Source organism: Haliaeetus leucocephalus, unplaced genomic scaffold (genome assembly GCF_000737465.1).
Source record: "Haliaeetus leucocephalus isolate CR32 unplaced genomic scaffold, Haliaeetus_leucocephalus-4.0 Scaffold439, whole genome shotgun sequence".
Taxonomy (NCBI): domain Eukaryota; kingdom Metazoa; phylum Chordata; class Aves; order Accipitriformes; family Accipitridae; genus Haliaeetus; species Haliaeetus leucocephalus.
The window spans coordinates 2,827,287-2,852,661 of record NW_010972875.1 but is presented as its reverse complement, the minus strand read 5'-3'; the positions used below and the strand labels follow the sequence as shown (position 1 = coordinate 2,852,661).

The 25,375-nt window shown below is 39.8% G+C and overlaps 1 protein-coding gene across 1 annotated transcript; it reads right to left on the bottom strand.

Moving 5' to 3' along the window:
* Window positions 1-722: 722 nt before the first annotated feature.
* Window positions 723-24,016, bottom strand: KLF3 (Kruppel-like factor 3 (basic)). Its single transcript, XM_010574437.1, has 7 exons — window positions 22,343-24,016; window positions 21,734-21,772; window positions 14,868-14,964; window positions 8,541-9,036; window positions 7,932-8,082; window positions 2,425-2,585; window positions 723-1,257 (listed from the first exon to the last, which is right to left on the bottom strand). The coding sequence occupies exons 3-7, from the start codon at window positions 14,922-14,924 to the stop codon at window positions 1,076-1,078; spliced, it is 1,047 nt and encodes a 348-aa protein (XP_010572739.1). The 5' UTR covers window positions 14,925-14,964; window positions 21,734-21,772; window positions 22,343-24,016; the 3' UTR covers window positions 723-1,075.
* Between the last annotated feature and the right edge of the window lie 1,359 nt (window positions 24,017-25,375).

Genomic DNA, 25,375 nt, shown 5'->3' with positions numbered 1-25,375 from the left:
CATCAGAAGTGCTTCATATCTGATGCCATCTTCTCATAAAAATATTGTGGATTAATAATTTTAAATACTGTAATGTACTAAAGTGGCACACACAACAATACAGTTTGGAGCATTTCTTACGTAATGATTGCTATTTTCTGAGGTCCAGCAAAGAGAAAAAATTATTTAGAGGAAATGTAGGGGAGTGATTGTAGAGGGACAGTCTATATCCCTGAAATGAAGTGTGGTAGGTTTCTACGAGTATCATCTAATGCCATGTCATAGGAGAGTACCATGTGTGTTCCATCCATACACTTGCACAGAAACCAGACATACAGTGTCACACAAGGTCTTCGTTTAACAAATCCACCAGGGCATTATGCAATAAAAACAAGGATATATACTACACTATAATACAGAGGACTGATGACATTGGTTTAGATGCACAATATTATGTACAGACCAATTCCTGCCGATTTTTTCTTCTTGACTGGGGTAAATGATACTATGACTCAATCTTTCTGTAAAGTAATTATAATGCTTAGATTTATTTCTACAGTGTTATTCACTGTTTGGGCAGAGGGGATTTCTAAATCAGGTGTCTTTCTAAGAAAAACTGTTGTGTTAACCATATTGCAGAAATCAACATCGTTGGGAGAGTCCATTCATTGCATTGTTGAGTATAAAATAAGAGTGTATCCTTTACAGGGCACATAAATAAAAGTCTCTGGCAAGGACTAGCATTTTGGATATTCAATAACATTTACTAGTTTATCAGTATATGCTGGGTTGATTATATGAAGAAACCAACAAAAGCTGTTAGTTTACAAATTCCCTTATTCACAATGGAATACATTAAACATACTGTCTGGAGAAAGGGTTTGCTTAGCATCCCCAGGAGAAAAAAAAAAAGTGTTCACATTCTTTAGGTCTGACCCGTGGCAAGGACATAGAAGGGTTAGATAACATCTGTTACTGACCATACGTAAGCTTTTAATGGTATAAACTCAGAGATTCAGACCAGCTGAATCCAAACTAAAATGCATGTGTAAAAAAAAAAAAAAAAAGTGTGACAGGAGTCAGGGACAGAAGACATTCAAACTAGCATGTGGCGTTTTCTGTGAAGAGCAAGATGGTCCGAACGTGAAAAGCTACGGTCACAGTCTGGGCACTGAAAAGGTTTGATTCCTGTATGCTTGCGGAAATGCCGCGTTAGTTCATCAGAACGAGCAAACTTCCACGTGCACCCCTCCCAAGTGCATTTGTATGGTTTTTCACCTGGAAAAAGAAACACAGAAGCGGGGATTTAAGACACAAACAAACCAGTTAAATATTTGACAGATTTATCCTCCTGCCTTGTCAAATTTCAGCAAGTACTTTAATGCTTACTCAAAAAGCCTCCAAACAGCACTGGGCTGCAGAGTACTCTGCACTAGGAACTGTGTAGTCAAAGTTAACAGATCAAAAAGTTGTTTCCTGCCACAACTTATTTTTTTATTGTCCCTCTGTTCCTTCCTCTGCCATATTAGCACTTGTTTTGTCTCATCAAGCCCAGAAGTGTGAAGGTTTAGGCATTTGTTCAAGTATTTCAAACCCAGGACCCCGTATTCTAGATTAGTTGGGGGAAAACAACTGGTGCTACCATTCAGCACAGCAGGCAGAAATCTTGTTGTGACCTCTCAGTTACTGTAGTATAAGCAACCAGCACCAGTGTCACAAGGAGGTCAACTTAAAATCTCTCTCAATCATTACTTTCTAATATGTGATATTCCTTGTCCTTAACACCATTGTGCTGCCCAACAGGTAAAGGGCTGGCTTGATGTAAGACAGATGTAAACTGGCCTCCGTTTTACCTAGAAGTGTCCCATATCTTTGTAAGAACCTTGGATGTACATATATTCATTCAGCATGCCAAGACGAACATTTCTGCGGAGAACAGAGATAGGGAGATGCTTACTGAAACACTCCCTCAGAAAAGAGCACTATCGGACCAGTGGTTAGTATGTCCACATGAAGCAAATGTGTTTGTATTTGGCACATGGTCCAGACTTTTGCAAATGGGCTACTCCCATGGAAGTCTCAGTCAAATTTAACAGTGATGTAAGAAGTGAGGTAGTGCAATTTGAACTGATTTGGTGTTTACAGGGTGTGCAGAATGAGTAATCTGCAAGCAACTGGACAGAAAATGAGCAAAGGGCCAGTGAATGTAAAGCATACCAGCATACACCGTGATCCTGCTTTGGCTTACAGTCTTTTGGTGTGGGTTTTTCCTGGTGCACCCTCTGTCTTTTGCTCAGCCTATAATTATATTCAGCGCAATGCCAGATCTAACTTCTGTCATTTTGTTATTCACATCTGTGGTCACCTGGCATTAGCACAAACTAAAAGCTTAGTCTACTATTTTACCATAGACTTGACGAAAGAAAAGCATAGCAATGCTCAAACCTGTATGGGTTCTTCTGTGAGCTTTCAGATGGGAGCTTTTAGTATAGACTTTGTTGCAGCCTTCATAATCACATCGATGTATTCTGCGTTTTCTTTGCGTGTCCGGAGATTCCACAGGTAAAGGTCTCTTTCCTGGCTGAACTATAACTGAAGGGTGATTCCTGCAAAGCCAAATTGAATGCTAAAAATGAAAAACATTTAGCACAGCAAACCCCAGCTAATACGATTCATGACAGAGCCCTTTATTCACTACCAGTTTGTCTCTTGGCAGAAAGAACAACATTACACGCATGTCGACAAATTCCAAGAGGGCTTAGCAAGTTTCGTGTATTCTAGCAGTAATATTTTTAAATGTTTACTCACTCTGTGGCATGATGTAGCCATTTTTACTACTCCCTAGCTTTTTTTAAACTTACAAAGGAAAAAAAACCCTTCAAATTCCTGTTTTTCAGTCAAACCCAGATTTCTCAAACTCTGTGAGTTCATAGTGAACTTCTCTTGTACTTGCTAACAGTTTTTCTTCTTCCTTCAAATGTAACTAATTCACTTGTAATTGGAAACAGCTATTCCATATTATTAAAGAAATTGTATCTTTAGGGTTTCAAAGCAGAACTCGATCTTTATTGTTCCAGCCACTCCTTCAGAGAGTAATTAAGAATTTCCTGTTTGGTGCTGGCAGGAGGGTGCGGCCTCCCTACACCACTGACGTCAATTCCTAAAAGTAGAGTTTAGCCTGTGTGGCACACCCACAGGATGTCTGAAGTTGTCCCTCTACCTTCATAAACATCATTTTTTGCTTTTGAAGCCCACAGGTATAGTGCAGGTAAGACATGTACTACTAAGGCTCTACAGAGGAGTCTGGACAGGCTGGATCGATGGGCTGAGGCGAATTGTATGAGGTTCAACAAGGCCAAGTGCTGGGTCCTGCACTTGGGTCACAACAACCCCATGCAGCGCTGCAGGCTTGGGGAAGAGTGGCTGGAAAGCTGCCCGGCAGAGAAAGACCTGGGGGTGCTGGTCAACAGCTGGCTGAATACGAGCCAGCAGTGTGCCCAGGTGGCCAAGAAGGCCAACGGCATCCTGGCCTGTATCAGAAACAGTGTGGCCAGCAGGAGCAGGGAGGTGGTTGTTCCCCTGTACTGGGCACTGGTGAGGCCGCACCTCGAGTCCTGTGTTCAGTTTTGGGCCCCTCACCACAGGAAAGACACTGAGGTGCTGGAGTGTGTCCAGAGAAGGGCAACCGAGTTGGTGAGGGGCCTGGAGCACAAGTCTTACAAGGAGCAGCTGAGGGAACTGGGGCTGTTTGGTCTGGAGAAGAGGAGGCTGAGGGGAGACCTTATCGCTCTCTACAACTACCTGAAAGGAGGTTGTAGCGAGGTGGGTGCTGGTTTCTTCTGTCAAGTGACTAGTGATAGGATGAGAGGAAATGGCCTCAAGCTGTGGCAGGGGAGGTTTAGATTGGACATTAGGAAAAATTTCTTTACTGAGCGGGTTGTCAGGTATTGGAACACGCTGCCCAGGGAAGTAGTGGAGTCACCATCCCTGGGTGTTCAAAAAACACGTAGACGTGGCACTTCAGGACATGGTTTAGTGGGCATGGTGGTGTTGGGCTGACGGTTGGACTCAATCTTAAAGGTCTTTTCCAATCTGAACAATTCTATGATTCTATACATATGGGCTCCTGTGACAAACAAAAACTTAAAACAGTCACGCATGTGAAAACATATCAAGCTTCTTAAAAGGTGTCATTGACTGCGGATAGTTAGGTTTGAACAACACCCCTACTGTAGAACTGGGGACAACCTTGATTCTTTCTTCCATGTCAGTGTTAGAAAAGGAAGTAAGTATGTTCATCAAAAAGTGGCATTACAAATCTTGCAACCTCACAAAGGCTTTTCAACTCGTTAGCAGACCTGTATCAGTGCTTTTAATATATTTTTTAGCTTTTAACTGAAACTTAGTATATAGTGTACAGATACTAGCAGTCCTTGTTGCAAAACCAGCTCCTCCATGTGACAGAAATAAGCTTTCTAGAACTCCCGTCTTTTCTCAGTTACTGTATTTCACATTTCTTTACCGATTGAATTACATTTTATAACGTTAGGTTGTCTTAGTTACTTAAACTAAGTTCCTTTAGCGCCTCATTTTCAGAAACACTGAATACCTACTCCTTTCAGCAAAATAAAGGGCATGTGCTAAAGACAGAAAATCTTGTGCATGGTTTAGAAAGGAAAAAATTTGCTATTACTCTCCACAGCAGCAGGATGGGAATTACTGATGTGGGAAAAGTTTAATTCTGTTATTAGTTCTTTTATTACAGTTACAAGCCTGAAATTTGGAGCCAAATTCTCTTTCTTGGGTGTTTCTGTGACTGTTGAGTGATGTACTCTTCAAGTACACATTAAATCTAGCTAAAAATACTGTAATGGCGGGAAACCCCAGATGGTGATGTTAGACACAGATGTACATACTTAAATAAGAAAGGCAGGCTTTTAGCTTCCAAATAAATGCTTCTCTAAAGCAATGCTCAGTTTTAACGCTGTTGCATACCAGTCTTTTTGGAGAAGCTCTGGCTTAGGACAGCACGCAAACTTGGTTTAAATCCCTATGTGTGGAGGCTAGTCCTGGACATGGTAACATCTGGAAAAAGGGAGAAAAAGGATATTGGCTGTACACTGTTTGTGATGGTTTTCAATCTAAGAGCGTGTAAAAAAACGATGAGAATTTGTCTCTGTCTCATTTTCCCTTTAGCGGAAAGGAGGCTGGCAAGACTATGGAATGTTATCAATAATCAGATAGGGTGTGGCAGTTTTAAAAAATGGTTAAGGTGGTGTCAAAACTCAGAGTAACATTAAGTAAGTGCCAATAACAAAAGCACAGCCCTAATTCTTTCATTCCCTCTTACACAACCAGATACAAATTCACCTAAGTCTAACTATTTAAGCGCCATTCTTTAATAAGTAAGAGTATCTTCCAAAAATCATGTTACATTTTCAACAGCTTTTTCCCCTTCTTTACCAAGACCATACTATGTTGACAGCATGAGTTATAGACTTCGACACTTGCACCCACGAGAAAATAGGACGTTAATGAGGCTTCTTATATTTGGTCAGAGATTATTACCTCAAGTTTGATTTTAGAAATAACTGTATAGTTATGCCAATTATCAGACATACTAGAAAGTCCAAAAATCGCTACAGAAATGCCACCAACTTTATGTACATAATGTGTATGCCAAAAATTAACACTAAAGCAAAATCAGTCACTTAAAAGTGAGACTGAAGGTTTCCTATGCTCCTTTAATGTCGCTTATGTGTCTGAATAGTGCACTCTGGGCAGGTGGAACCTATGAAAAATGATAAAAAAATCATTGCCTAACTATAGCTCATGAAGCAGAGAGAGGCTGATGAAGCTGTGAGACAACAGGAAATTTTATAAAGGTCTAGGTCTCTCATCTTGTAACTTGTGTGATTTGTCTCTGTATTTTTTTTTAAATGATAAAAAGATGAAAACTACCATTTACAAACTTCTTGTTGCGGATATAGCAGAATGTGAATTTGAAAGGGCTGGCTTTAGGAACGAGCAAGAACTTCAGCTCTACAGGACAGCTAGGAAGCAATTTAAGCCATTACAATGTGAGGACAGGGTCTCCATAAACATAATGTTCTGCACGGGCAAGCAAAGGAGATGCTTTGAAAACACAGACTATTCAAATGTTTTTTTGTGACAACACTACCTACACGTTATACCAAATTTTATATTCTTTGCTCAGCGGAAGGGTTTCCTGTGGAAACTGGACTCATTGGGAAATAATTAATGCAAATCACTAATGCAGGTGACAAGTCTGCAGAAGTCTCAGCCCTGGAGGAAGGGTGTGGCATCAGCCAGGAACAGCACTTACTGGTTTGCTCTTGTTAAAGAGGCCTAACAAAGGACAAAAGTAAACCGAACCATTTCATAGTCCTGACCTAGCAGAAGTTAGTTCCAAGTACATGCAGACCTGACTCCCTTATGTGGTAGGTCCATTATGGAAGATAAGGAACTCCCTAGTAAACATGGATGTTTACTATTTTATTTTATGTTTAGTATAATAAACCAGATAAGGTTATTTTTAAATAAACAGCATACAGTTTATAAAAGCTAGCTGGCAACTAGTTAATTGCAAAGAGCCTGCAATCTAGAAGCTGCATCTAAGCTGGTTAGAGACCTGAAAATGAGGAGGGGTGCCCACAAGAAGGCTATGCAGAATGTAGTTAGCTTTGGAGCCACGGTGTGCCTTCTAACCTGGGAACAGTCATGAGTAAGAGGAAGAGGCTGCCTTCTGAAGGGAATGCAGCCTACTGCCCATCTCATGCTTTCTCCCTCTTTCTGAATCGCCCCACATTCACACACCGGTTTTGGGAGTCTGGCTTGGAGCCCTTTTTCCCCACTCTAGGAGGTGAGGTCTCACAACCATTCTGAGGGCGACGGTGAGCAGGAAGAAAGGGCAGAAATGGATTCTGAGGTCATGTACTGTGAGCCCAGCTGAGTTCCCAGCTTCAGCTCCTGCCAGAGTCATGCCAGCAGCCTGCACGCCTGCCCAGAGCAGTGCCTGCTGAATGATGAGCTGGGCTCTGGGCCATTCCATAATTTTGGTTAAGTTGACAGAATTTTCCCTAGGAAAACAGGAAATGGCTCCTCAGGTACTTCCTGAGAAATCTTTAATATTTCCAATTAAAAAGTTTCTGCCCCAGACCTCACTACTTCTTTCTAGCCCTTGCTATGCCTTCTGTAAACAGGACTGGTTTAACCCCTGTTAGATCTGTGATCCAGTTCATGCAGTGGCCCCAGTTACACTTGTACCAGCACAATGAATTGGTACTGACTGGGGCAGAAACAAATGGCTGGGAGGAGAGCAAACTTCAGGATCTACTTGAGCTGCCAAAAAAAACTCCAACGGAACAACGGTCTTAGGTAAACATGGAATTTCACTCAATATATGCAGAACTTGTAGGCCTGAGGGGGTTCTTTCCACCAAGTAGCCAACATTTTTTAAAAGACAAAGAGGTCCTCCAACAAAAAGTCACAAGAATCTTTTTAAAAAAAGGTATTTTAGGTAACATAAATACAGAGATCAGTATGCAATGTCTTTACAGTATCTTTCCAGTTTGCTGCTGGTTTTACATAAACAGGTCTCACTGGCTTATTGGGATTTCTACTTTCAGTAAATCGTAGGATAGCGACTAACATTACTTTAGAAATGCATTATATTAAGTGGCCAAGCTATGTGGTTGCGATGTACCAATACGTATCAACTCCTGTACTGCTAAAGACAAAAAAAACATCGAAATCACATTTCACAGTGGCAGGGGAATGATGTTTTTCTGTATTTTATCACATGTCCTAAAGCACAGCAACACTTCCCCCCCTTACCCCCCCCTCAAAATTGGTAACTGCTGCAATGAACTACTTTTCATTCTTCTGCTGATCTTGGGACTAGCTAGTAGTCCAAGCAGTTAGCTACTTACTCTTGCAACATTACTTGCTGGGGAGACAATGAGGTCATCATTGGAGGTGACATTTGTTCAGGATAGAAGTCAGTCTTCGATGGTTCGCTTCCTGGCTCTACTTTGATTGTTTTCTTCAGTGTAGGCTTCTCATAAGACTCAATGACAGGCACTGTATGGGGGAGGGTAGGAGAGGGAAAGCAACACATCAAAAATACAGAGAGTTATGGAAATAAAAACTGTATGTAAAAATCTACAGTTAAAACAAAAGAAATCCCCCAGCTCTATATTTAGTGCAAGAATTTATGCTAAAATACAAAATCTTCCAATTTTAGTCTATCTCCTGATGAACTATGATGCAAAACAGTTCTCTTCATCAGTCCAACATTTTTATCAGTCAGTAGATAAATCTCAGTAGATAAATAGCTTTATGCAGGTATAAATCAGAACAGAATACAACCTTGGTAAGTTTGGTAAAATAGTTACACAATAAATTCTATGCCTGTATATTTTAGAAGAACAGGAATTATGTTCCATTTCCTAAAATGTGAAAAACACACAAAGTGCTTGGATATACAGTTATTTTCTCAGGATGAGATGGCATAAAAAAGAAACTCTGACAACACCAACCTTGCATGCTACTTGGAGTTTCCATCTCATCTGCAAGAACTGTGGACACCATGATGGGCTGCTGAAGATGGGGAGCATACATAAAAGGAACTGGCTGGACCACAACAGGCTGTATAACTGGGAGTATTCCAGGGCTTCTCAGTCCGTGGCGTGAAAGAGCGGCTGCCATTACAGGTGGGATTGTTATTGGCATGGAAATAGGCTGTACTCCTGGGGGTGATGGTGTGAATTTACTGAGAGGTGAGCTGGGTGAGGACAGAGTCAATCCAGGTGAAGTTCTCCTATGCACAGTCTGAAATTTTAAGGGGGAAGGAGAACTTCCAGTTGAAGGTGGTGAGCTCCGTTTGTTCACTGTAAGGTCTACTGGCTCCATCTGGATTCCATTTGATAGTCCTTCGGGGTTTGAGTAGAATTTATTGTGCAACATACTCGGTGTAGAGTAAATGACGCTATATTTGTTTGGCTTCATTTGGTCCATGTAATTGGACGGGTATGACTGTCAGGAGTAGGAAAAAAATAAAGAAAATCAAATAATAAATCAACACACACACAATTACTGCTGAAAAAGAAAGGCAGCTAATAAAACTGAGGCAAAATGAAAAAGTTTCAAGAAGGCACTTTAATGTACTTTCTAAATAAAAGTGAATTAAATAAAGCCTAAGATTTCACACAAAGGAAGTTATTCAAGTACTGACTGATTCACTAACTGTTTCAGAAGCAATGTAAAACAGATGATGAAAACAAATCCTCAAGGCTTATTCAACTCTTTTTCTCCCTTAAAAACTGCTTTTCATACACTAAGCTGCACATTACTTAACTGACCTGGGAGATACATGGTGCTGTGCCCAGCATATAACTGTATAGTGAGGATCATGAAGTCAAGCAAGAGGGGAGTTAAATTGGACTTAGAATTGCAAGTAATGGGTCCCAATCAACTGCTTAAGTAATTGGAAAACAATCACCACTAAAGCAAGAAATTACGTATTTGAACCCTACAAGCAATAAAAACCACACAGCTGAACTATATAAGTGATGGGTGATAAACTCAAGAGTGCAAAAGGTAAATTCTAAAATTTTTTTTTTTTTTTTGAGAAATAAAGCAGCTAACTAGCCCATCAGATTTTGGAAAACTGGTATAAAGATAAACATTTGGCACATTGGAAGAATATTCCTGTTAATGGTCGCCAGCAGTTCTCATTACAAGATCATATAAACCCTGAAGCTAATCTTGACCTATGTGACGATCTTCATATTTTAGTGGAAACAATTTTTGTAAACCAAGAAGTATTAACAATTATTGCAGAGTATAGTGTTATTAAACAACTATCCAGATCGATTTTGCATTTTAGAAGTGTTGAAAACTGAGGTAACTTAAAATGGAACCTAATGCGATGTTCTAACATGGCAGACAGACATAGAAAATGCAATCCACACAGTTTTTTAGCCTTTAGATGTTGTAAATTTTTTGAAATGAAATGCTATCTTTGGATTCTAGGTAAGTAAAGCTTCACATTAATGCTAAGCAGTTTCACACTAATATTGAAAAACTGCTGAATTCTTTGGCACCAAAAAGACCTTGATAAGTGGGGTTAAAAAAATATTTGAAATGGTAGAAAGTGAAACAGAGTAGAAGTATAAAACTATTGTATTTTTATACAATCATTTCCATGACATTTCAATTATTTTCTTCCCAGGGTGAAAACTTCTAGCAATACATCTTCCTGATTTCTTACCTCTCCCTTGCCTGTGAGGAATAGGTAGTTGATTTTAAATGTCAACATTAACTAAAAGTATTTTTGCAAAATGACACAAATGTATTTTTCTTTTTTTCAGTTACTGTTTGAAACAGTGAGTTTAAGTATTAAATTTTCCTGCATTCATACCACTGTGATAAAACAAAGCTGAGTCACCTATTCCACAAAATACTCAAATAAAGCAGCATACACAATGGTGATTAATCTTAAAACAGTAAACATTACATTAAAACCGCTGAAACTTTATTTATTCTCTTTATGACTATTCTTACAAATTCAGTCTATAAAAATGTTCATCTTCAATGGTAATTGGTTCCTCAGAATTCTATTAAAATACCTTTATTGCAAGCAGTGCTGACTAAAACAAGCTCTATAGATTTGCCACCATTGCTGAGTCCAGTGACAAATTTATTAACATTCTAAGTGATGAAGGCCACTGAATATTGATAGAGTTTAATATTTAACAGTACTTAGTATCTACTAAATCTGATCAAGTTATGGGCATAGGCAAAAATTCAAAATTTAAACACATAAGAGATACTAAGTACTTCTGTTAAAATTGTCGTTACTGGTTGCCAGTACAAAGTCTACTCGGCTTCAACAGACTGTAAATGTTCCACCACTAAGCCTCAGTGCATTTACAGTGCTGCAAGTTTGTCAGGGATGATCACAAGGTCACTACCTATGAACATTTCTTCCATTGCAAGAATACTAGAAAGGAAAAAGAACACCTATGCAATTTAAATCTTAGGGAATGTTTTTGGTCAACGAGTCTATTAAAGAACAAAGCATCTCCAAGCTGCAACCTTTATATATAAACAGTTATCCTCTTGCAACTCTTCAAGTAACACCAGGTTTGTGTTGAAAAAATACCAAACTATTAAAATGTTGTGCAGAGAACTGTAAACTAGAAAAGTTAAGTAAAACATATTTAGACAAGGAAGAAATATTTCTTCCAGGAATTAGGAAGAAAATAGTCATGTTTTTAAGAAGTAATTATTTTAGGGACTTGGTATTTTAACCCATATGCCTTGCATTATTTTGCATAGAAGGTTTTAATTGTTGTAATTAAGCTGGCGCAGATTTAACATAAGCTATTTTTTCTGGCAGTTTGGGGAAGCTGAATCATTTTTCTAAACTTTTCTTCCTCCTGCAATTCTAACTCCTATGTTTCTACCTGAACTGCAGATAAAGTTGTGATAGAAAAATGTGGTGCAACAAATTCTCTGTGTTGGGAAGAAAAAGGGTGGAAAAGTTCAGATGGATGCTAGAACAATGAAGAGGAGAGTATCTACTGAATTTTGAAGCAATTCATTTTATAAACTACATAACCCTATGAATTTAACTTTAAAATTTAGCCAGCCTCTTAGAAAAACAGGAACAGGTGAAGAACCTGCTTACCTTCTTACACTATTTGTCAAATCAGTATCATGTAAGAGGATGAATAGGATTTAATCCAAATAGTAGCTAATACATGAAAAAGCATTCTCACCACATGAAATTTGTATTCCAGCACACTAAAGATCTCAACCCCCCATATAGCACATAGCTGTCTTTAAAAACAGGTGAAATAAGTAGTTTTGGGACTGATGGAAGGGCAGAGAAAACCTCTTTATTTCAATTCAAAGAAAGATGGTAACACATAAAAAAGCAACTTCTTTCCTTCTTTCACTAAACAGTAACTGGTATTTGTATGAATGTTTAAAAAGTCCTTGCAGCAAATATTTAGGTAGGACTCAGGTGACTTTGTCACTAGTTCATTAAGAACTATCATAAAATGTGTTCAATAATTCAATTCAATAAATAGCATGAGCTGTCGGTAGTGTGATGAAATACTGTGGGTGTGAGCTTCAGTCATGCGAGAAGTATAGTTAATCCTTTCAGCCACACACCCTGAAATACAGTGGTGTCAAAACCATAATTTGTTTCCTTCTCCCACCCCAACTAACAGGATTTTTTTAAAGACAGACTTTATACCTACAGACAGTGTATGTTCAGGTAAAATAACAAATAATTCCTAAGGGGCTTCATTTAGTTTGGCCTCTAATAATACCATCAGAATGAAAGATAAGATAAAATAAACCCTGATTTTAGATTTCTGAGTTATGTCAGCCCACGATGAACTGAATGCTATGCTTAGCACTTCTAAAACATCACATTAATGGTTTCTCTTTCCTTCCACCTCTTCAAAAGAAGTTCAAGAAAACTAACACACTCAGTGGCTGCTATCCTTTCGTATGTTCTCTCTACAGAATGATTCCTCCCTTTAGAGGGGTCTCAAGAGCAGTTTCTGCTGGGGAGCCGCTGCAGCAGGGCTCCAAGGAAGCCACAAGACCAAGAAGTGCTGGGAAAGCCAGGACCTCAAGGGCTTGGGGCTAAACAGCCTGTGTGTGTACAGAAGCTGAAACACACACACTCCTCAGCCCAAGGGAAATCAGAGTAATCTCCATGGGGGGAACTGCACTCAAAAAATGTCCTTTCCTCTGGACTTTCTGCTTTTCCTTTCCTGTGGTTTTCTTTTTTTTTTTCATTATGCAGTAACAAAAAGGAAAGCATACAGATTTGGTAAAATACTCTGAATAGTCTATAATGGCTGGTCAGAGTGATGACACTGAGCTATAAGAACATCCAAGATGACTCCAGGGGCCCAATGCATGGCAGGTACCACACCTCTGCAAGGAGCACATGGTATAGAATAAGCAACATTTGAAACTACAGTCTTGAAATGCACTTGGCTCAGAAATGCTCCCTTGTTCTTCCCATTGCAGTTTTTCCCTCATCTGCCAGTCTGGGGAAGACTGCTTACTCCTCTCCCGGTCAGCCTGTTGAGAGACTGACCCTGTCCATCTTGCAGAAGCACACAGCTGTCTGGGACAGGATCTTGTGTCTCTCGTGTGCATCATCCCAAGCCACTGCAGAACCTTCTTTGGGAGGTGAAGGCACATGAGTACAAAAGACAGCCCACAGTGTCCCTACAGCGATTTTCTGTTATTTGTGTAATGACACTTTTCTTGTAAAAGTGGCCCATTTTCCACCTTTGATGTACACAATTAAATATTCTCAGATAATCGTAGATTATCAGCACTAATCTTAATAAGGTTATGCAATAATTGTGATTGAAATGACAGTCTGGCTAATACTGAAGTTCTTTCTTGACCCAAATATTGGAATTTGTCATACTTACACTCTCAGCGACAGATCAGTTATTTTTCTATCATTGCTCTCAAGTAAATAACCCCATGAAAGTCAAACTGTAATTTTAACATGCATGTAAATTTAACTCTCAAAAAGTGTTATTAATAACACTTGAAGAAATCAAACTGCTTACAGATGCATTTAAATTGATGACAATTATTCTACATTTTAAATAAAACAGGAAGCAAACTTTTCACTGAAAGATGCCATTCAGAGCATGAGTTTAGTGCACTCTAATTTATGCACACTGACTTCAACCTTTTAATTGATCAGCCTTTCTAGGGGTGTGGTTTCATGTTACACTTAATCTGATTTTATGGCAGGCTGCTGGTGAAAGGGGAGGTCCGGTTCCCTTGTCCTCCCCCTTCCCCTTGCTCTAGCATTGACCAGCTGCACAGAATGAGTCAGATCAGCTTCCTGATCTGACCAAAAAATATGGGTATTTTTGGTGGGTTAGCAATTCTGACTATTCATTGAGCTGATCCAAAGGATACCAATCATTCTGTGGCCACACAATTGCTTCATGTCATACAAAGGAGACACAAAGCTGGAAAGGAGGGAGAAGAGCCTGAACCTTCCATTTCAGCAGCGGCCTACAGTTGAACAGGTGAAGTATACATGAAACTGCTTCCTAAGGCTGTATTTCCCTGGCAGCCTAAATCATCACAATTCCCACTGTCCCCCTCCCAGCTAAATGTTACTGCTGATCTTGCTTGAGACCCTTCTTTGAGATGACCCTATACACCAAGCTGATGGAAAATTAACCCAGTTGAAAAGAAAAGTCTCCCCTTCCCCTTTTTTCCCCATTCCTCCCCACTGCCCTGCTTCTCATCTGTTCACATGGTAAGGTAATGCACCCAGCTTACCCAGCAAAAAGCCACTGCTTTTTTTGTCAGGATTAATTTTCTACTGTTTAGAGCGCAGAATTAGCTCCAGGCACATGTTGTCAAGACCAAGAGAGAAACAGAAAAGGGGACATTGAGAAGCTGTTCATTTAGTTCAAAGGTGTAGAATCGAAACCACAGGCCCTTCGCACCTCACTGTGAAGTCTGGCAACTTAATTTCAACCCACCTCCATCAGCATGAGCTACAGCGATCATATTTGGACTGCAGTGGCTGAGGAGTACTTGGATGTTCTCTCCTCTGCTCTGGGGATGGAAGCACCAGCAGAGGTAATGGGGCAGGTCATCTAGGGGCAATAAACTCATAAACTACAGAAAAGGGTTTCCTAAAATATGAATTTGATTGTCCTAAGAGCAAAATATAGCTTCACAGCCTTTCCTAAGCTAGTCCAAAGCTTAGAGAAACCCTGGTATGAATTTAAAGATGAAAAACCTATACAGTAATCACAAAGGCTAATGTATTTTAAAAGTCTTACCACTGAAACAGGCTCCATGGCTTCTTGCTTGATAGGGACTGGGTCAAACATTAGCATCTTTTTTATTCAGCTGTTCTGATGTCTCTGATGTCCTGGCCTGCAGGGGAAAGATAAGGTGTTACAAAGCCGCAGGAAATCCCGTAAACTTTCTGAATTGTACAGAACTTACTATTTTGTCATATTAATGTGAATATTTATCCACCTCTAACATAGCTTCTTAAATATTTGACTGGGCTTCATTTAAATATTTCAGTTATTGTAAGTTTATTCTTTCCCAATTGCTGTTGAAACAAAGGGACATTTGCTCACTTTAATGGAACTAATTTGAATTTTTATTGTGCATGTCAGCATACCAAGATCACAGAACTGTCACTTTCATTAGCTGTCAGTGTATAAACACATCACAGTTTAGACTAGGCATTTCTCATCAGCATTACAACTTAAGAATAATCTTGTTTATACAAGTGAACTGATTCTGGAGAGGACATCTTTTTTCTAAGAGTCCTGGAGTTGAAACTTTCACACACAGTGACACTGAAATCAATGCAAAAGAAAGATTAAAATCCAGGACTAATTTGGAGAGGTATATTCAACATGTTGCAATGACTTAACATAAAAAAATACATCAGTTATTTGCCTGAGATAATAAACCTACTGACAATTCAACAATTTGTGCTAACTGTGCAAAAGAGAAGCATTTAAAAAAATCTGGTTGTATTCTGTGCAGCTTCACTACAGTGTTCAACCTCACTTATCCAATTCTAGCTTATCTCAAACTGCCTGAAATAAAAGTATTTAGCAAAAAGCATGTCATAACTTAACTATCATATTACACATCTGCCACGGTCAACTTGGAAAGATGCTGTGAAGGGAAGGAGGAGACACCTCTGCTGGGCAAAGCCGTAAGGTTATGGAGTAAAAAAACAAGAGAAGCAAAGGAAAGCGGTTCTCAATGACATTTAGATGTTGGCAAGCTTTTTATAAATCACTTGAGGTTATACATTATATAACTGATGTTAAAGTAGCAAGTTCTGACCATACACTGTATGGTTCCCAGCCCTGCCTGGAAGTGGTATGACCTCTGTTAAGATCTGAGGACAAAAAAAAATTACACAAATTCAATTTTGACCAGTAGATGGCACTGGAAAGAAACAAATACAGCCAGACTACAACATCCAGACAATTTCACCCTGCGGAAGTAGGCTAAAGGCTCAACAACAGATTTGTAGCTGTGGCCGGAAAATCCTCCCAGAAATCGAAATGAAAATTTAAAGATGTACCTGCTCAAATTAAAATAATTCTAATAAGCCTACACTAATGAACAATCTTGCAATTAACTATCATGTGTGTTTATAGCTAAAACTTTGTTAAGAGCTTCCAGAGAAAGATGGCATGAGTTGTTGCAAGTCTATCATTAATTATTCAGGTATATTAATAAAGTTTAAAGACTTACGGAAATATATTACAACAGTGTATTGAATAATGGAAACAAACAAGTATCAAAAGTATCTTCATAATTCTTCTTACAAAAGTCAAAGGCCTGACAAAACCAAATCGCAAAAAAGTGAAACAAACAGAGCAGCTCAATGTAATTTCCAGTTTAAACTTAACATGTAGTTTTATTTTAGAAGCAGTTGTGTAAGAATGCACTATTTGCTAAAAGTTGTGATAATTTTGTAAATACTTTAAGTATGTTTGTGAGAAGGTTATTAATTATACTATTTTTCTTTGAATGGTTATCTTTTTCAGATTTTTAACATTTCACATAGCTAGAACTAACATTTCAGAAGACTGTCTTCCCAGAAATATATCCATGTATCTATGCATTAAATACATATATGCATATCTATGCATCACTCACGCACATTCCCACACACATATATGGATTGTGAAAACAGGAAAAAAGTTATACTTTTGGACATAAAAAATGTTTAAAGTAAAATGTAGCCTGTCAGACCTCATATATAAGAATTTGGAACTACTTGCTTTCAAGTTTCCAGAAACTTTCTAAATTTTAGTTTATATGTGCACAGATAAACTGACACACCAATTTGTACTTTAGTGAAGGAAAGAAGGAAGGGAGAAACAGAGAGGGAAAAAGAGAGAAAAAAAAAAGGGAAAAGGGAAAAAAGAAAAGAGAGAGAGAGAAGGAAAGCATTTGTTCCAAGTAAGCAGTCATGCTCCCAGGCTATTCTTTTTGTCATTTTTGTTGTTTTAAAATTTGATTTTCTTCAGTTTAAGAGTTACTGCTTTTCACCTTTTACTCCAAGAAAGTGCATGAAAGACACTTGATACACATTTCACATGTCATGCTACACATTTGAGTTGTTTCCTCAGAGGGCTCTAAATTACTGTGTAGGAATTAGACTGACATAGACAACAGAAAGTGTACTGCACTGAATAAAAGTGAAAAGGAATTCTCGATCTTTCTCGGGTGCAGTCATCTAAAAACAGCAGAGGAAAACGTTACTTTTATTGCTGCATCATAGTACAGAAATTGAGCACTTCTTTATCACATTACTCTTAAGCGGTAGGTTTCTTTTCCCCATTTGATAGTGACTGGAAACCAATTTTCAAGAAAGGAAAATTAATTAATATATAATGCTTGGTTCTGTCGGTCCAGATCAGAGGGTCAAATTCTTATTTGGTAGAAAGTGATAGAGCTGCTATAGTCAATACAAACCAGCTTTGGGTCTGGCATTTAAAATTTAGCTCAGAAGGACACTTTCCTAAGGCTGCAAATAAACTCACAAAAAATTCTCTTTGTATTTAAAAATAATGCTCCAAATCTATTGCTTGGACGACATTCACAAGCAAATACGTGCATGCACACTAACACAGAAATAAAGCATGCTACTCCTACTAAGAAGTCAGTAGTTTTTCCTAGTCTATTTGTAAAATTGTGCCTACTAACTCAAAAACTCAGTCTTTCTCTCCTAAATGTTTGAGAAGGGGGCAATAGGGAAGGTAAACAGTCTTATCTGTTTCTATTACAGAGGAATGAAAAAATAGTTGGGTTCTACTTTACACACTGATTTCATAATGTACTTGTTTGAAAGCCCACAAATTGTTTAGTAAATACAACTAATTTCTGGAAAATCAAAACACTGTCTCTCATTCCTGAGATACCCCGGAAAAAAGAGTGAGGAGACAACAACATATTCATATTAAGCATATTAAAAAATAAGGGCCTTTGTCTTTCACATTATTAGATAAACTATTTTGCATTAAAGGGGTTTTTTCATGTGGGTTAAAAGAATTTAAAATGCATGTAATCTGAAACTAAATAATTAACTACAATCCAGTAGGCAAACATTCCACCCTCTTTTTTTTGCTCTCCCTCTCTTTTTCTGCTAACAAGCCACCCAGTTTTACTTTCTTGCCTCCTCCCATTCACTCCACCCTGTGGATCTCCGCCAAGTCAGTCCAACTTGTCCAAACAGGACATGGCTTTTGATAACATTTTGCTCACACCCTGTACTTCAGAAAGACAAATGAAGCAACTGGGTTTTGTATGCAAATAAGGGCAGGTGCAAGGTGAAGTCCAGGCAAAGTCCCTCAGTATTTTCCTATCTGAAGTCCAGTGAAGACACCAAGCCAGAAAAAAACAGACTCTGCCCTTATGATCCAATACGCAGCGAAGTACCCCTTCCAGAAGGGAAGTTCATCATCGATAGAGTTCATCACCTTGTCAGGATTGAAGACTTCTCAATACTAACTTCCTGACAGGTATTGTTTACTGTTTCAGAGACTTAATGAAGAGTAAATGAAAGCTTAAAGGTACTTAACGTGTATTCTGACAATAAGGACTTGTAGGGCTTATTTACCCTGGATGAAATGAGCAAAGCGGTTAAAGAATGCACCCAGACTACACATCTGCACTGCAGAGCGGCTGGAGAAGAGCAACCGCACTGCAGCTATTCCCAGCAGCTCTGTGCACCTACCTTCAAGGTCCACCAACTCTGCAGACCTGTTATGAAAGGAAAGGGTGGGGTGAAGGGCCAGTTTTGACTGTGCACATCCAACAACTATAAAGCCTCCCTCTAACACAAAGCCTTTGCTCTCATTAAATACCTGGAAGAGCACTCAGTGGCCTGACTCTTGCTGCGGACAGGGGGGTGGTGACCATAAATTCTGCCTCTCTTCACGCTGCATGAAAGCATGCATGGGGTTTGCTTTCTCAATCTTTGTGCCTGGGGGAAGCAAGGAATGCTGCCCTGTGGTACAGTGAGACTTTGTCTAGAAGCTTCAAGGTATGACTGTTATTGTTGGTATAATTACAGAATAATGTAATGATATCTGCTAAATTAGCACTGCATGAGTGTCCTCTGCAAAGACAGCGCAGCTCTTGCAGCACTGTTGGTATCTAGCAGCCGACGTAAGTCATGTGGCCAAAGCTCTTCAGTCCAAGCCCTTTGGGACTTAGGCTGTTGCTCTGAAACTACTACTTCTGTGAGCCTTGAGTCAAACTTCCCCTGATACTAAGGAGAAGTGATAATATCAGAATAGTCTCCACCGATGAAAGCCAAAGGGTGGGGAGGTTTTCTGAACCTGGGTGAGAAGTCTTTTTCAGTGGAACCTTGAAAGAGAGTTTGACAGAGAAAAAACAGTTTCTGAGAGCAGGATTCCCTGCAAAAGGTACAAAAAGTGTTTTCCAGGGCTAGTAACAAGATGTGTTTGCACTTACTGTACCAGTTGCTCATCAAGACCTGAGTCAGCAAAAGAATGTTTCTAAAGTTCCATTAACTTTAATGGGAAGTAAGCAAGCGCTTTACTGCACTGGGCCCCAAAATAGCAGCAGGCAAAGAAACTCTCCAGCTCAGCACAGCAGTCAGACTCAGTCAAAGCAAGCAAGAGCAGGGAAAGGAGCAAAGGCCCAGACACGGTGTTGGGGGAAGGGACTGGAGCAGCCAGCCCATGAAGAACAGAGCAGGGGGAAAATCATGATGAACTAGTACATCGAGAAAACGTTTCACCGATCAGCAGCCTTCTGTGTTTGTTTATTCATTGGATTTCCACTGGGAAACAGGAATAACTGTTGAAAAAGTCAGGATATTGCGTAAAAAGAAAATGGTGCCTGGGCAAAAATTTTCTGCTGAAAGTTTTACCTGATAGGCACGAAGAAAAAGAATATTTCTATAGGATTATGTTGTTTAGTATTTCAGACTATTTTTGCTTTTTATTGACGTGAAAATCGTTTACCTTCCTCCTTTCAGAACTGCTAACAGGCTGAAAAATCTGGGTTTTGCACAACTTGTGCATCCTAACTTTGGTGATATCACTTTGTTTGACCTAGAATTGCTTTGATGTAATCATTTATCAGCTGTGTAGCAGACTAATCAGTATTTCCATTAAAATTTCGATAATACTGTTGCAGGCTCTTCGAAGCCACATGCCTGGAAATGGCTTTCTTGTATGTAAAAATTTTGGGCAAAAAAGTTCTTGCAGTGCTCATTAAGAAAATGACTTCTCTACCAAGGAAAAATGGAGCCCATGTTAAAGTCTGTTCAACCTTCAGTTCTACAGTTACTGAACCTTAGGGAGAGAGAAAGAAAAGCCCTTGAGGCACCTCCATTAGACAATATTCTCCCTTATCAGGGCAGACTGCTGTCTGGTTTCCTGTCTCAAGCTACTTCTTAGAAGGAGAAACAGTCTAGTAAGGATAAAAGATCAGACTTTTGAAAACAAGTGAAGTATGTGGAATGGTATGATAATCTTTCCCTTCCAAACTGAACTTTGTTTTTTTGTTGTGTTTTTTCTTAAGAGGTAAATTTTGAAGATAATTTAAAAGGAGAAATATAAATCCTATCTTTTTATTATGAGGGAAGAATGACAGAAAATACTCTTCTCTTACGTAAAAGGTTCTGCTATTTCATGAAACATATGAAACAGAGATTCAACATTTTTGATAGTATAGGGAAGAAGAAAAAAAATCTAATCCTAAAGAAAGGAAGTGTACATTTATGAATAATAGCCTAAATGATTAATTTGAATAAGGATTTGAATACAGGGCAAATGTCAATGAACTTCTATGTACCTATGGAAGTCGGAAAAAAAAAACAGGGAGAAGAGCTGGACAGTGTAGTGGGTACAAATGAGACAAGTGATCAAAGCAGCTTAGACTCTTTAAAAGTGGAAAGTCTGTTATGCCTTCATGGATCAAGTTAGTTTGCTGGTAACACACACTGACTGCATGATAGACAGACCACACATTTGTTTTTTTTTTTCCATTCTGACTTAGTTTACTATTATTAAAAACCTGTTAGAGGCTGTATCTTTCCATTTGGCTGATCTACACTTACACTTCCTTCCCCTGGGAGATATCAACTACAGCTACAAAACCCTCAAAGTAAAACTCGGCATCAAGTGAATGCTTAACAGGGAAGGGTTAAATCTCTCCTAAAAGCAGCCCTGCCAAACTTCATATTCTGGATTGGAAGCAACTAGCCTTGGAATGAAAACACAAAAGCTTCAACACTGACAGCATAAAAGAACTCTAAAAGACCTCCTGTTAGCAGTGTTAATTAATATTAAAAAGTTGGTTTACAAAACCATTATAATTTTAATCTCAGTCCCTGATTTTGTAGAACTTCTGGCTACAAGAAGGTGTGAACCACAAAATTTACTGCATTTATTATACCCAAGTTTCCAATATTAAATGCAGTTAAATGCAACACTTTCCCTCTGTCATGGGAAAAAAAGATTAAATATGTTTGAAATCCTGTGCAAATTAACAGTACCAGAATTAAGATATTTTATCGGGTTCTAATGGATAAACTCACCCATGGCATTCTAAAATTAATAGAAAAACAACTATGTAAAAACAACTGAGAGTAACAAATTAAAATAATCAATAAACAACTTACCAAAACTGTGTGGCCAAATACTTCTTGTTATCTGGATTTCTGAACAGACAAAAAACAAGTTGATGTAAGGATGTGCACAGAATTCAGTAAAAATTATTTTTCACATACAATTAAGCCCTGAAAGAGGAAGTTTAAAGCATGTATTTTGGATACTTCTTAGAAGATACCTGCAATGACCACAACCAGCGAACTTTTAGCATCCAAAAGAGCAACAGCAGGACCTGTAAGATTACTTAAAAAAGAGTGAAATAAAAAGAGGTAAAATAAAAGGGTGGAAGTACTTCTGTTTGTACGGAAACCATGCATATTCCAGCCCATAAGTGACAGAGAAGAATAAACACTCCATCTTGCATTTTCATCCAGGGCCTGATTCAAAGCCCACTGAAGTTAATGCAAGTCTTTCTCTTGATTTCAATGAGCTTTGGCTTGGGTCCTTTAGCTCTTCTTCTGTCAGATCCAAAGCAACACAAAGATTTATGCTCTCTTTCTGAATTTCCTCTCATCTCTATGTCTGCCTGCAACAGGGTGGGGGAAGAAGACAAATATAAAAACAGGAGTAAAAGATTTATTTTTATGCCTTCAAAAATGCAAAATGTGGGACAGCCATACCTATTCATTCCAAAGAAAAGTTAGCCAGCAGTGCCTCATTTTCTGCATTACATCTGGAAGACAGCGAAATCTTCTAGTTTGTATAAGGAGAAAATACCTATTCCTTTTGAGATCTGGAAGTACAAAGTGCTTATGGTGGGCCATTCGGGTTGGGTAACGGCAGAAGCCAAAACCCTCTTATAAGTATGAGCCTACAGATGTGGATTCTCTTCTCACACTCTTTTCACACCAGTGTAACTCCGTGACTTTAATGGAGCTATTCCAGATCGGCTGATGAGCAAGTGAGAGCAGAAAACTGGCTCACAACTTTCTGTAGACTCAAGTACAAGTTGTCAGCGAAGGTAGCGAAGCTCTCCAGTTCACCCCCATAACTACACTGGAGTCGAGGGCGTGCGTTAAAGGTTAACTTGGAAACCTTATTATGACATAACACAGGCATCTTAAGCAATCGTGAGTGTGTAGAGACATGATAACTCATTGGGTGGGGATTGGGAGTTGAGGGGCAGTGACAAGGGGCCTGGACGAGGCTACCGATCTGCCAGAAAACAGCCTGAAACAGGAAAGAGCACCACATATGCCACTTGGAATGTGTGACGCAAACCCCAGCCTTGAAACAAAGAACAGGAAACAGCTCTGCTGGCTGCGCTGGGGAGAAAGCACAGAGAAACATTTAGGCGGCCCTCCCTGACCCTATATTCATGAGCAGCTGGAGTCTTTTAAAACAACAACAGTGGGTGGAGGTGTTTGTTCATTGGGTGTGAATAAAAACACCGTCCTTATGCAGGGGACCTGCCCTATTTACAAACAGGCTCCCTTAACATCAGGGAGCAGGAGATTTTTAGACACCACAGGTCATGACGATTAGCTGAAACCTTCCCTGGGATCAGCTGGTTTATTACTGTATTTACAGAATGCCAGTAGCTAAACACAGCTACAGCCTCATGACATCAAACAGGGAGCACCCCAGCCTGACAGTAAGCACCTTCTTTCTTCGCAGACAGAGCTAGGGGGATCAGACCACCGCAGGAGTGATTTGTAAAGCTAAGGGTTGCCCCCGGACAGTGTCTCACTTTTGTTCCGTATGGCTCAATAGCTGAGGACCAACATCACTCAGTGCACCCAAGAGTATTTTTCTAAGCTGTCACACACTTAGCCTTCTACATCCCTGTTTCATACGCACTCAGACTTCATCTCAGGACCTGATTTTCCATGGATATAATACTTTATTTTTGAAGCACCTAAATATACAGCTGAATAAATGAAATAAGCTGACAACATGAGGCAGAGATGTCTTGCAAGAGAGTAACTTCAACATTTGTTTTCCTTCAAAGCTGTGGTTTCAAATACTCTCTCTTACATACTTTGCATCGGTTATTTATATACTATGGGTGGGACATCTAATATTATCCAATGTGAGAATGTGTTACAGCAAATTATGTGGACGAGTACCACAGTAACACTAGTAATTGCTGTGGGGTTTCATGGCTGGAGTTTAACAACACACATGAGGTAACAACTGGCTAGTACAGCATCTACACAGCAACGTGTGGGTGTAGGTTTTATGCCGATGGTATCAGTTCCTTCCTTTCTTCATACTGAATATCTGGAAATATAAGTAATTTGGTGGTTGTATAACTCCCATCTCTATTATCTCTGGGCCTTCGACTCATCTCAGTCACATTTACATCATTATTTATCTGAAGACTTTTGCTTTTGGCTAAACAGGTGTTGCCTAGGTCAAATCCTCACAGTACCTAAGGGCTCCCTCGCAGCTCTGCTGCTTAGAGGAAATTTTGCTCAGTTTCTCAGGGAAGTGAGCAACCATTTAGTATCTTCTCCCCCCCCCCCCTTACCCCCAGTTTCCCAGCTGGGGGGGGCAAGTATTTGCCTTTGGGAAAAAAATAAAAAAGTCCACTCAAGTCAACTTCAGGGTTTTTGTATTTTGATACTAGGCAAAATATTCTTAAAAATACAAGAGGAAAGTTAGTTTGAAATAAATCTCTTCTGGGTCAGGCAGGATTATCAAATCCAGATGTAATTCCTCTCACACAAGCAGCAGCTCCTCCTGCGATTAACGAGACAGTGCATCTTAAAAGTATTCTATGGAAAACTCACTAGTGAGCAGCTGTGTAATTCTTTGTTTTCAATACAGGTAATGAACATTTATGGATGTTTAAATAACGTCAAGTCTTCAGAGCTCTCCCATCAGCCACCCAAATTCAGCTTTTCCCAACAATAAAACCTTCAGAGTTCAGCTCCACAAATAGTGACACTTCCTGAATTTTCGAAGGTGAGGAAACCAATAAAACACAGCAGACAGCGCAGGTACAGTACCCGAATCACCAGGGGAGTACACAAAGCAACTTTAATGTATTTTTTTCATATAACTATTGAAGAACTTGAGGTATTCCGAAATAGATCTTTCGCCCAACCTCCGGTTAGGTGATCTCCCAGCGCAGGCGCCTGCCGCCGAACCTTCCTTTTCTAGGGCTCCCCTAGCTGTGCCAGGCACTCACCTGACACAGGTCCAAAGCAAATAACTCCTATTCCCATTTCGGCTTTAAAAAACCCCAACAAACGGCATCCAGAAAAGGGAAGCTAATTTACGGTCGTTTCTTCTCACTCCGCACTTAGCTGCCGTGCCGTGCCGTCCCAGGCGCTACGCCTTTTAACTTCGCCTACATCACGGCTAAGCGGTGGTAAGGTTAGACGACAATACGAAGGATAAATTCGGGAGAGCCGGCCTCATCCTTGACTTCACCGGCAGTGGGAGCGGGGACACGGCGCCGCCGATCAGCCTCGCGCTGCTGGTGGGACACCGCCAAGACGCGAGCTCCTGCCCTGCCTGGCGTCTCCCCCACCGCCCTCAGAACCGAGGGAACCCGCTACACTTTTCACCTCACGACATCCCGCGGGGGATCCGACGACGCTTCCTCCCAGTCTCTAACCGAAGACGAGCCTCTCGCACCGCGGCGGCCGGGCGGGCGGGGGCCGCGGCCCCGCTCGGCGGGAGGGCGGCCCTAAGGGGCGGGG

Coding starts and splice junctions, on each gene's coding strand:
- KLF3 (XM_010574437.1), bottom strand. CDS start 14,924: ATGCTAATGTTTGACCCAGTCCCTATCAAGCAAGAAGCCATGGAGCCT. Junction 9,037..14,867: donor CCATGGAGCCTGTTTCAGTG/GTAAGACTTTTA, acceptor TACTCCTGACAG/TCATACCCGTCCAATTACAT. Junction 2,586..7,931: donor CAGCAAGTAATGTTGCAAGA/GTAAGTAGCTAA, acceptor TTGGCTTTGCAG/GAATCACCCTTCAGTTATAG.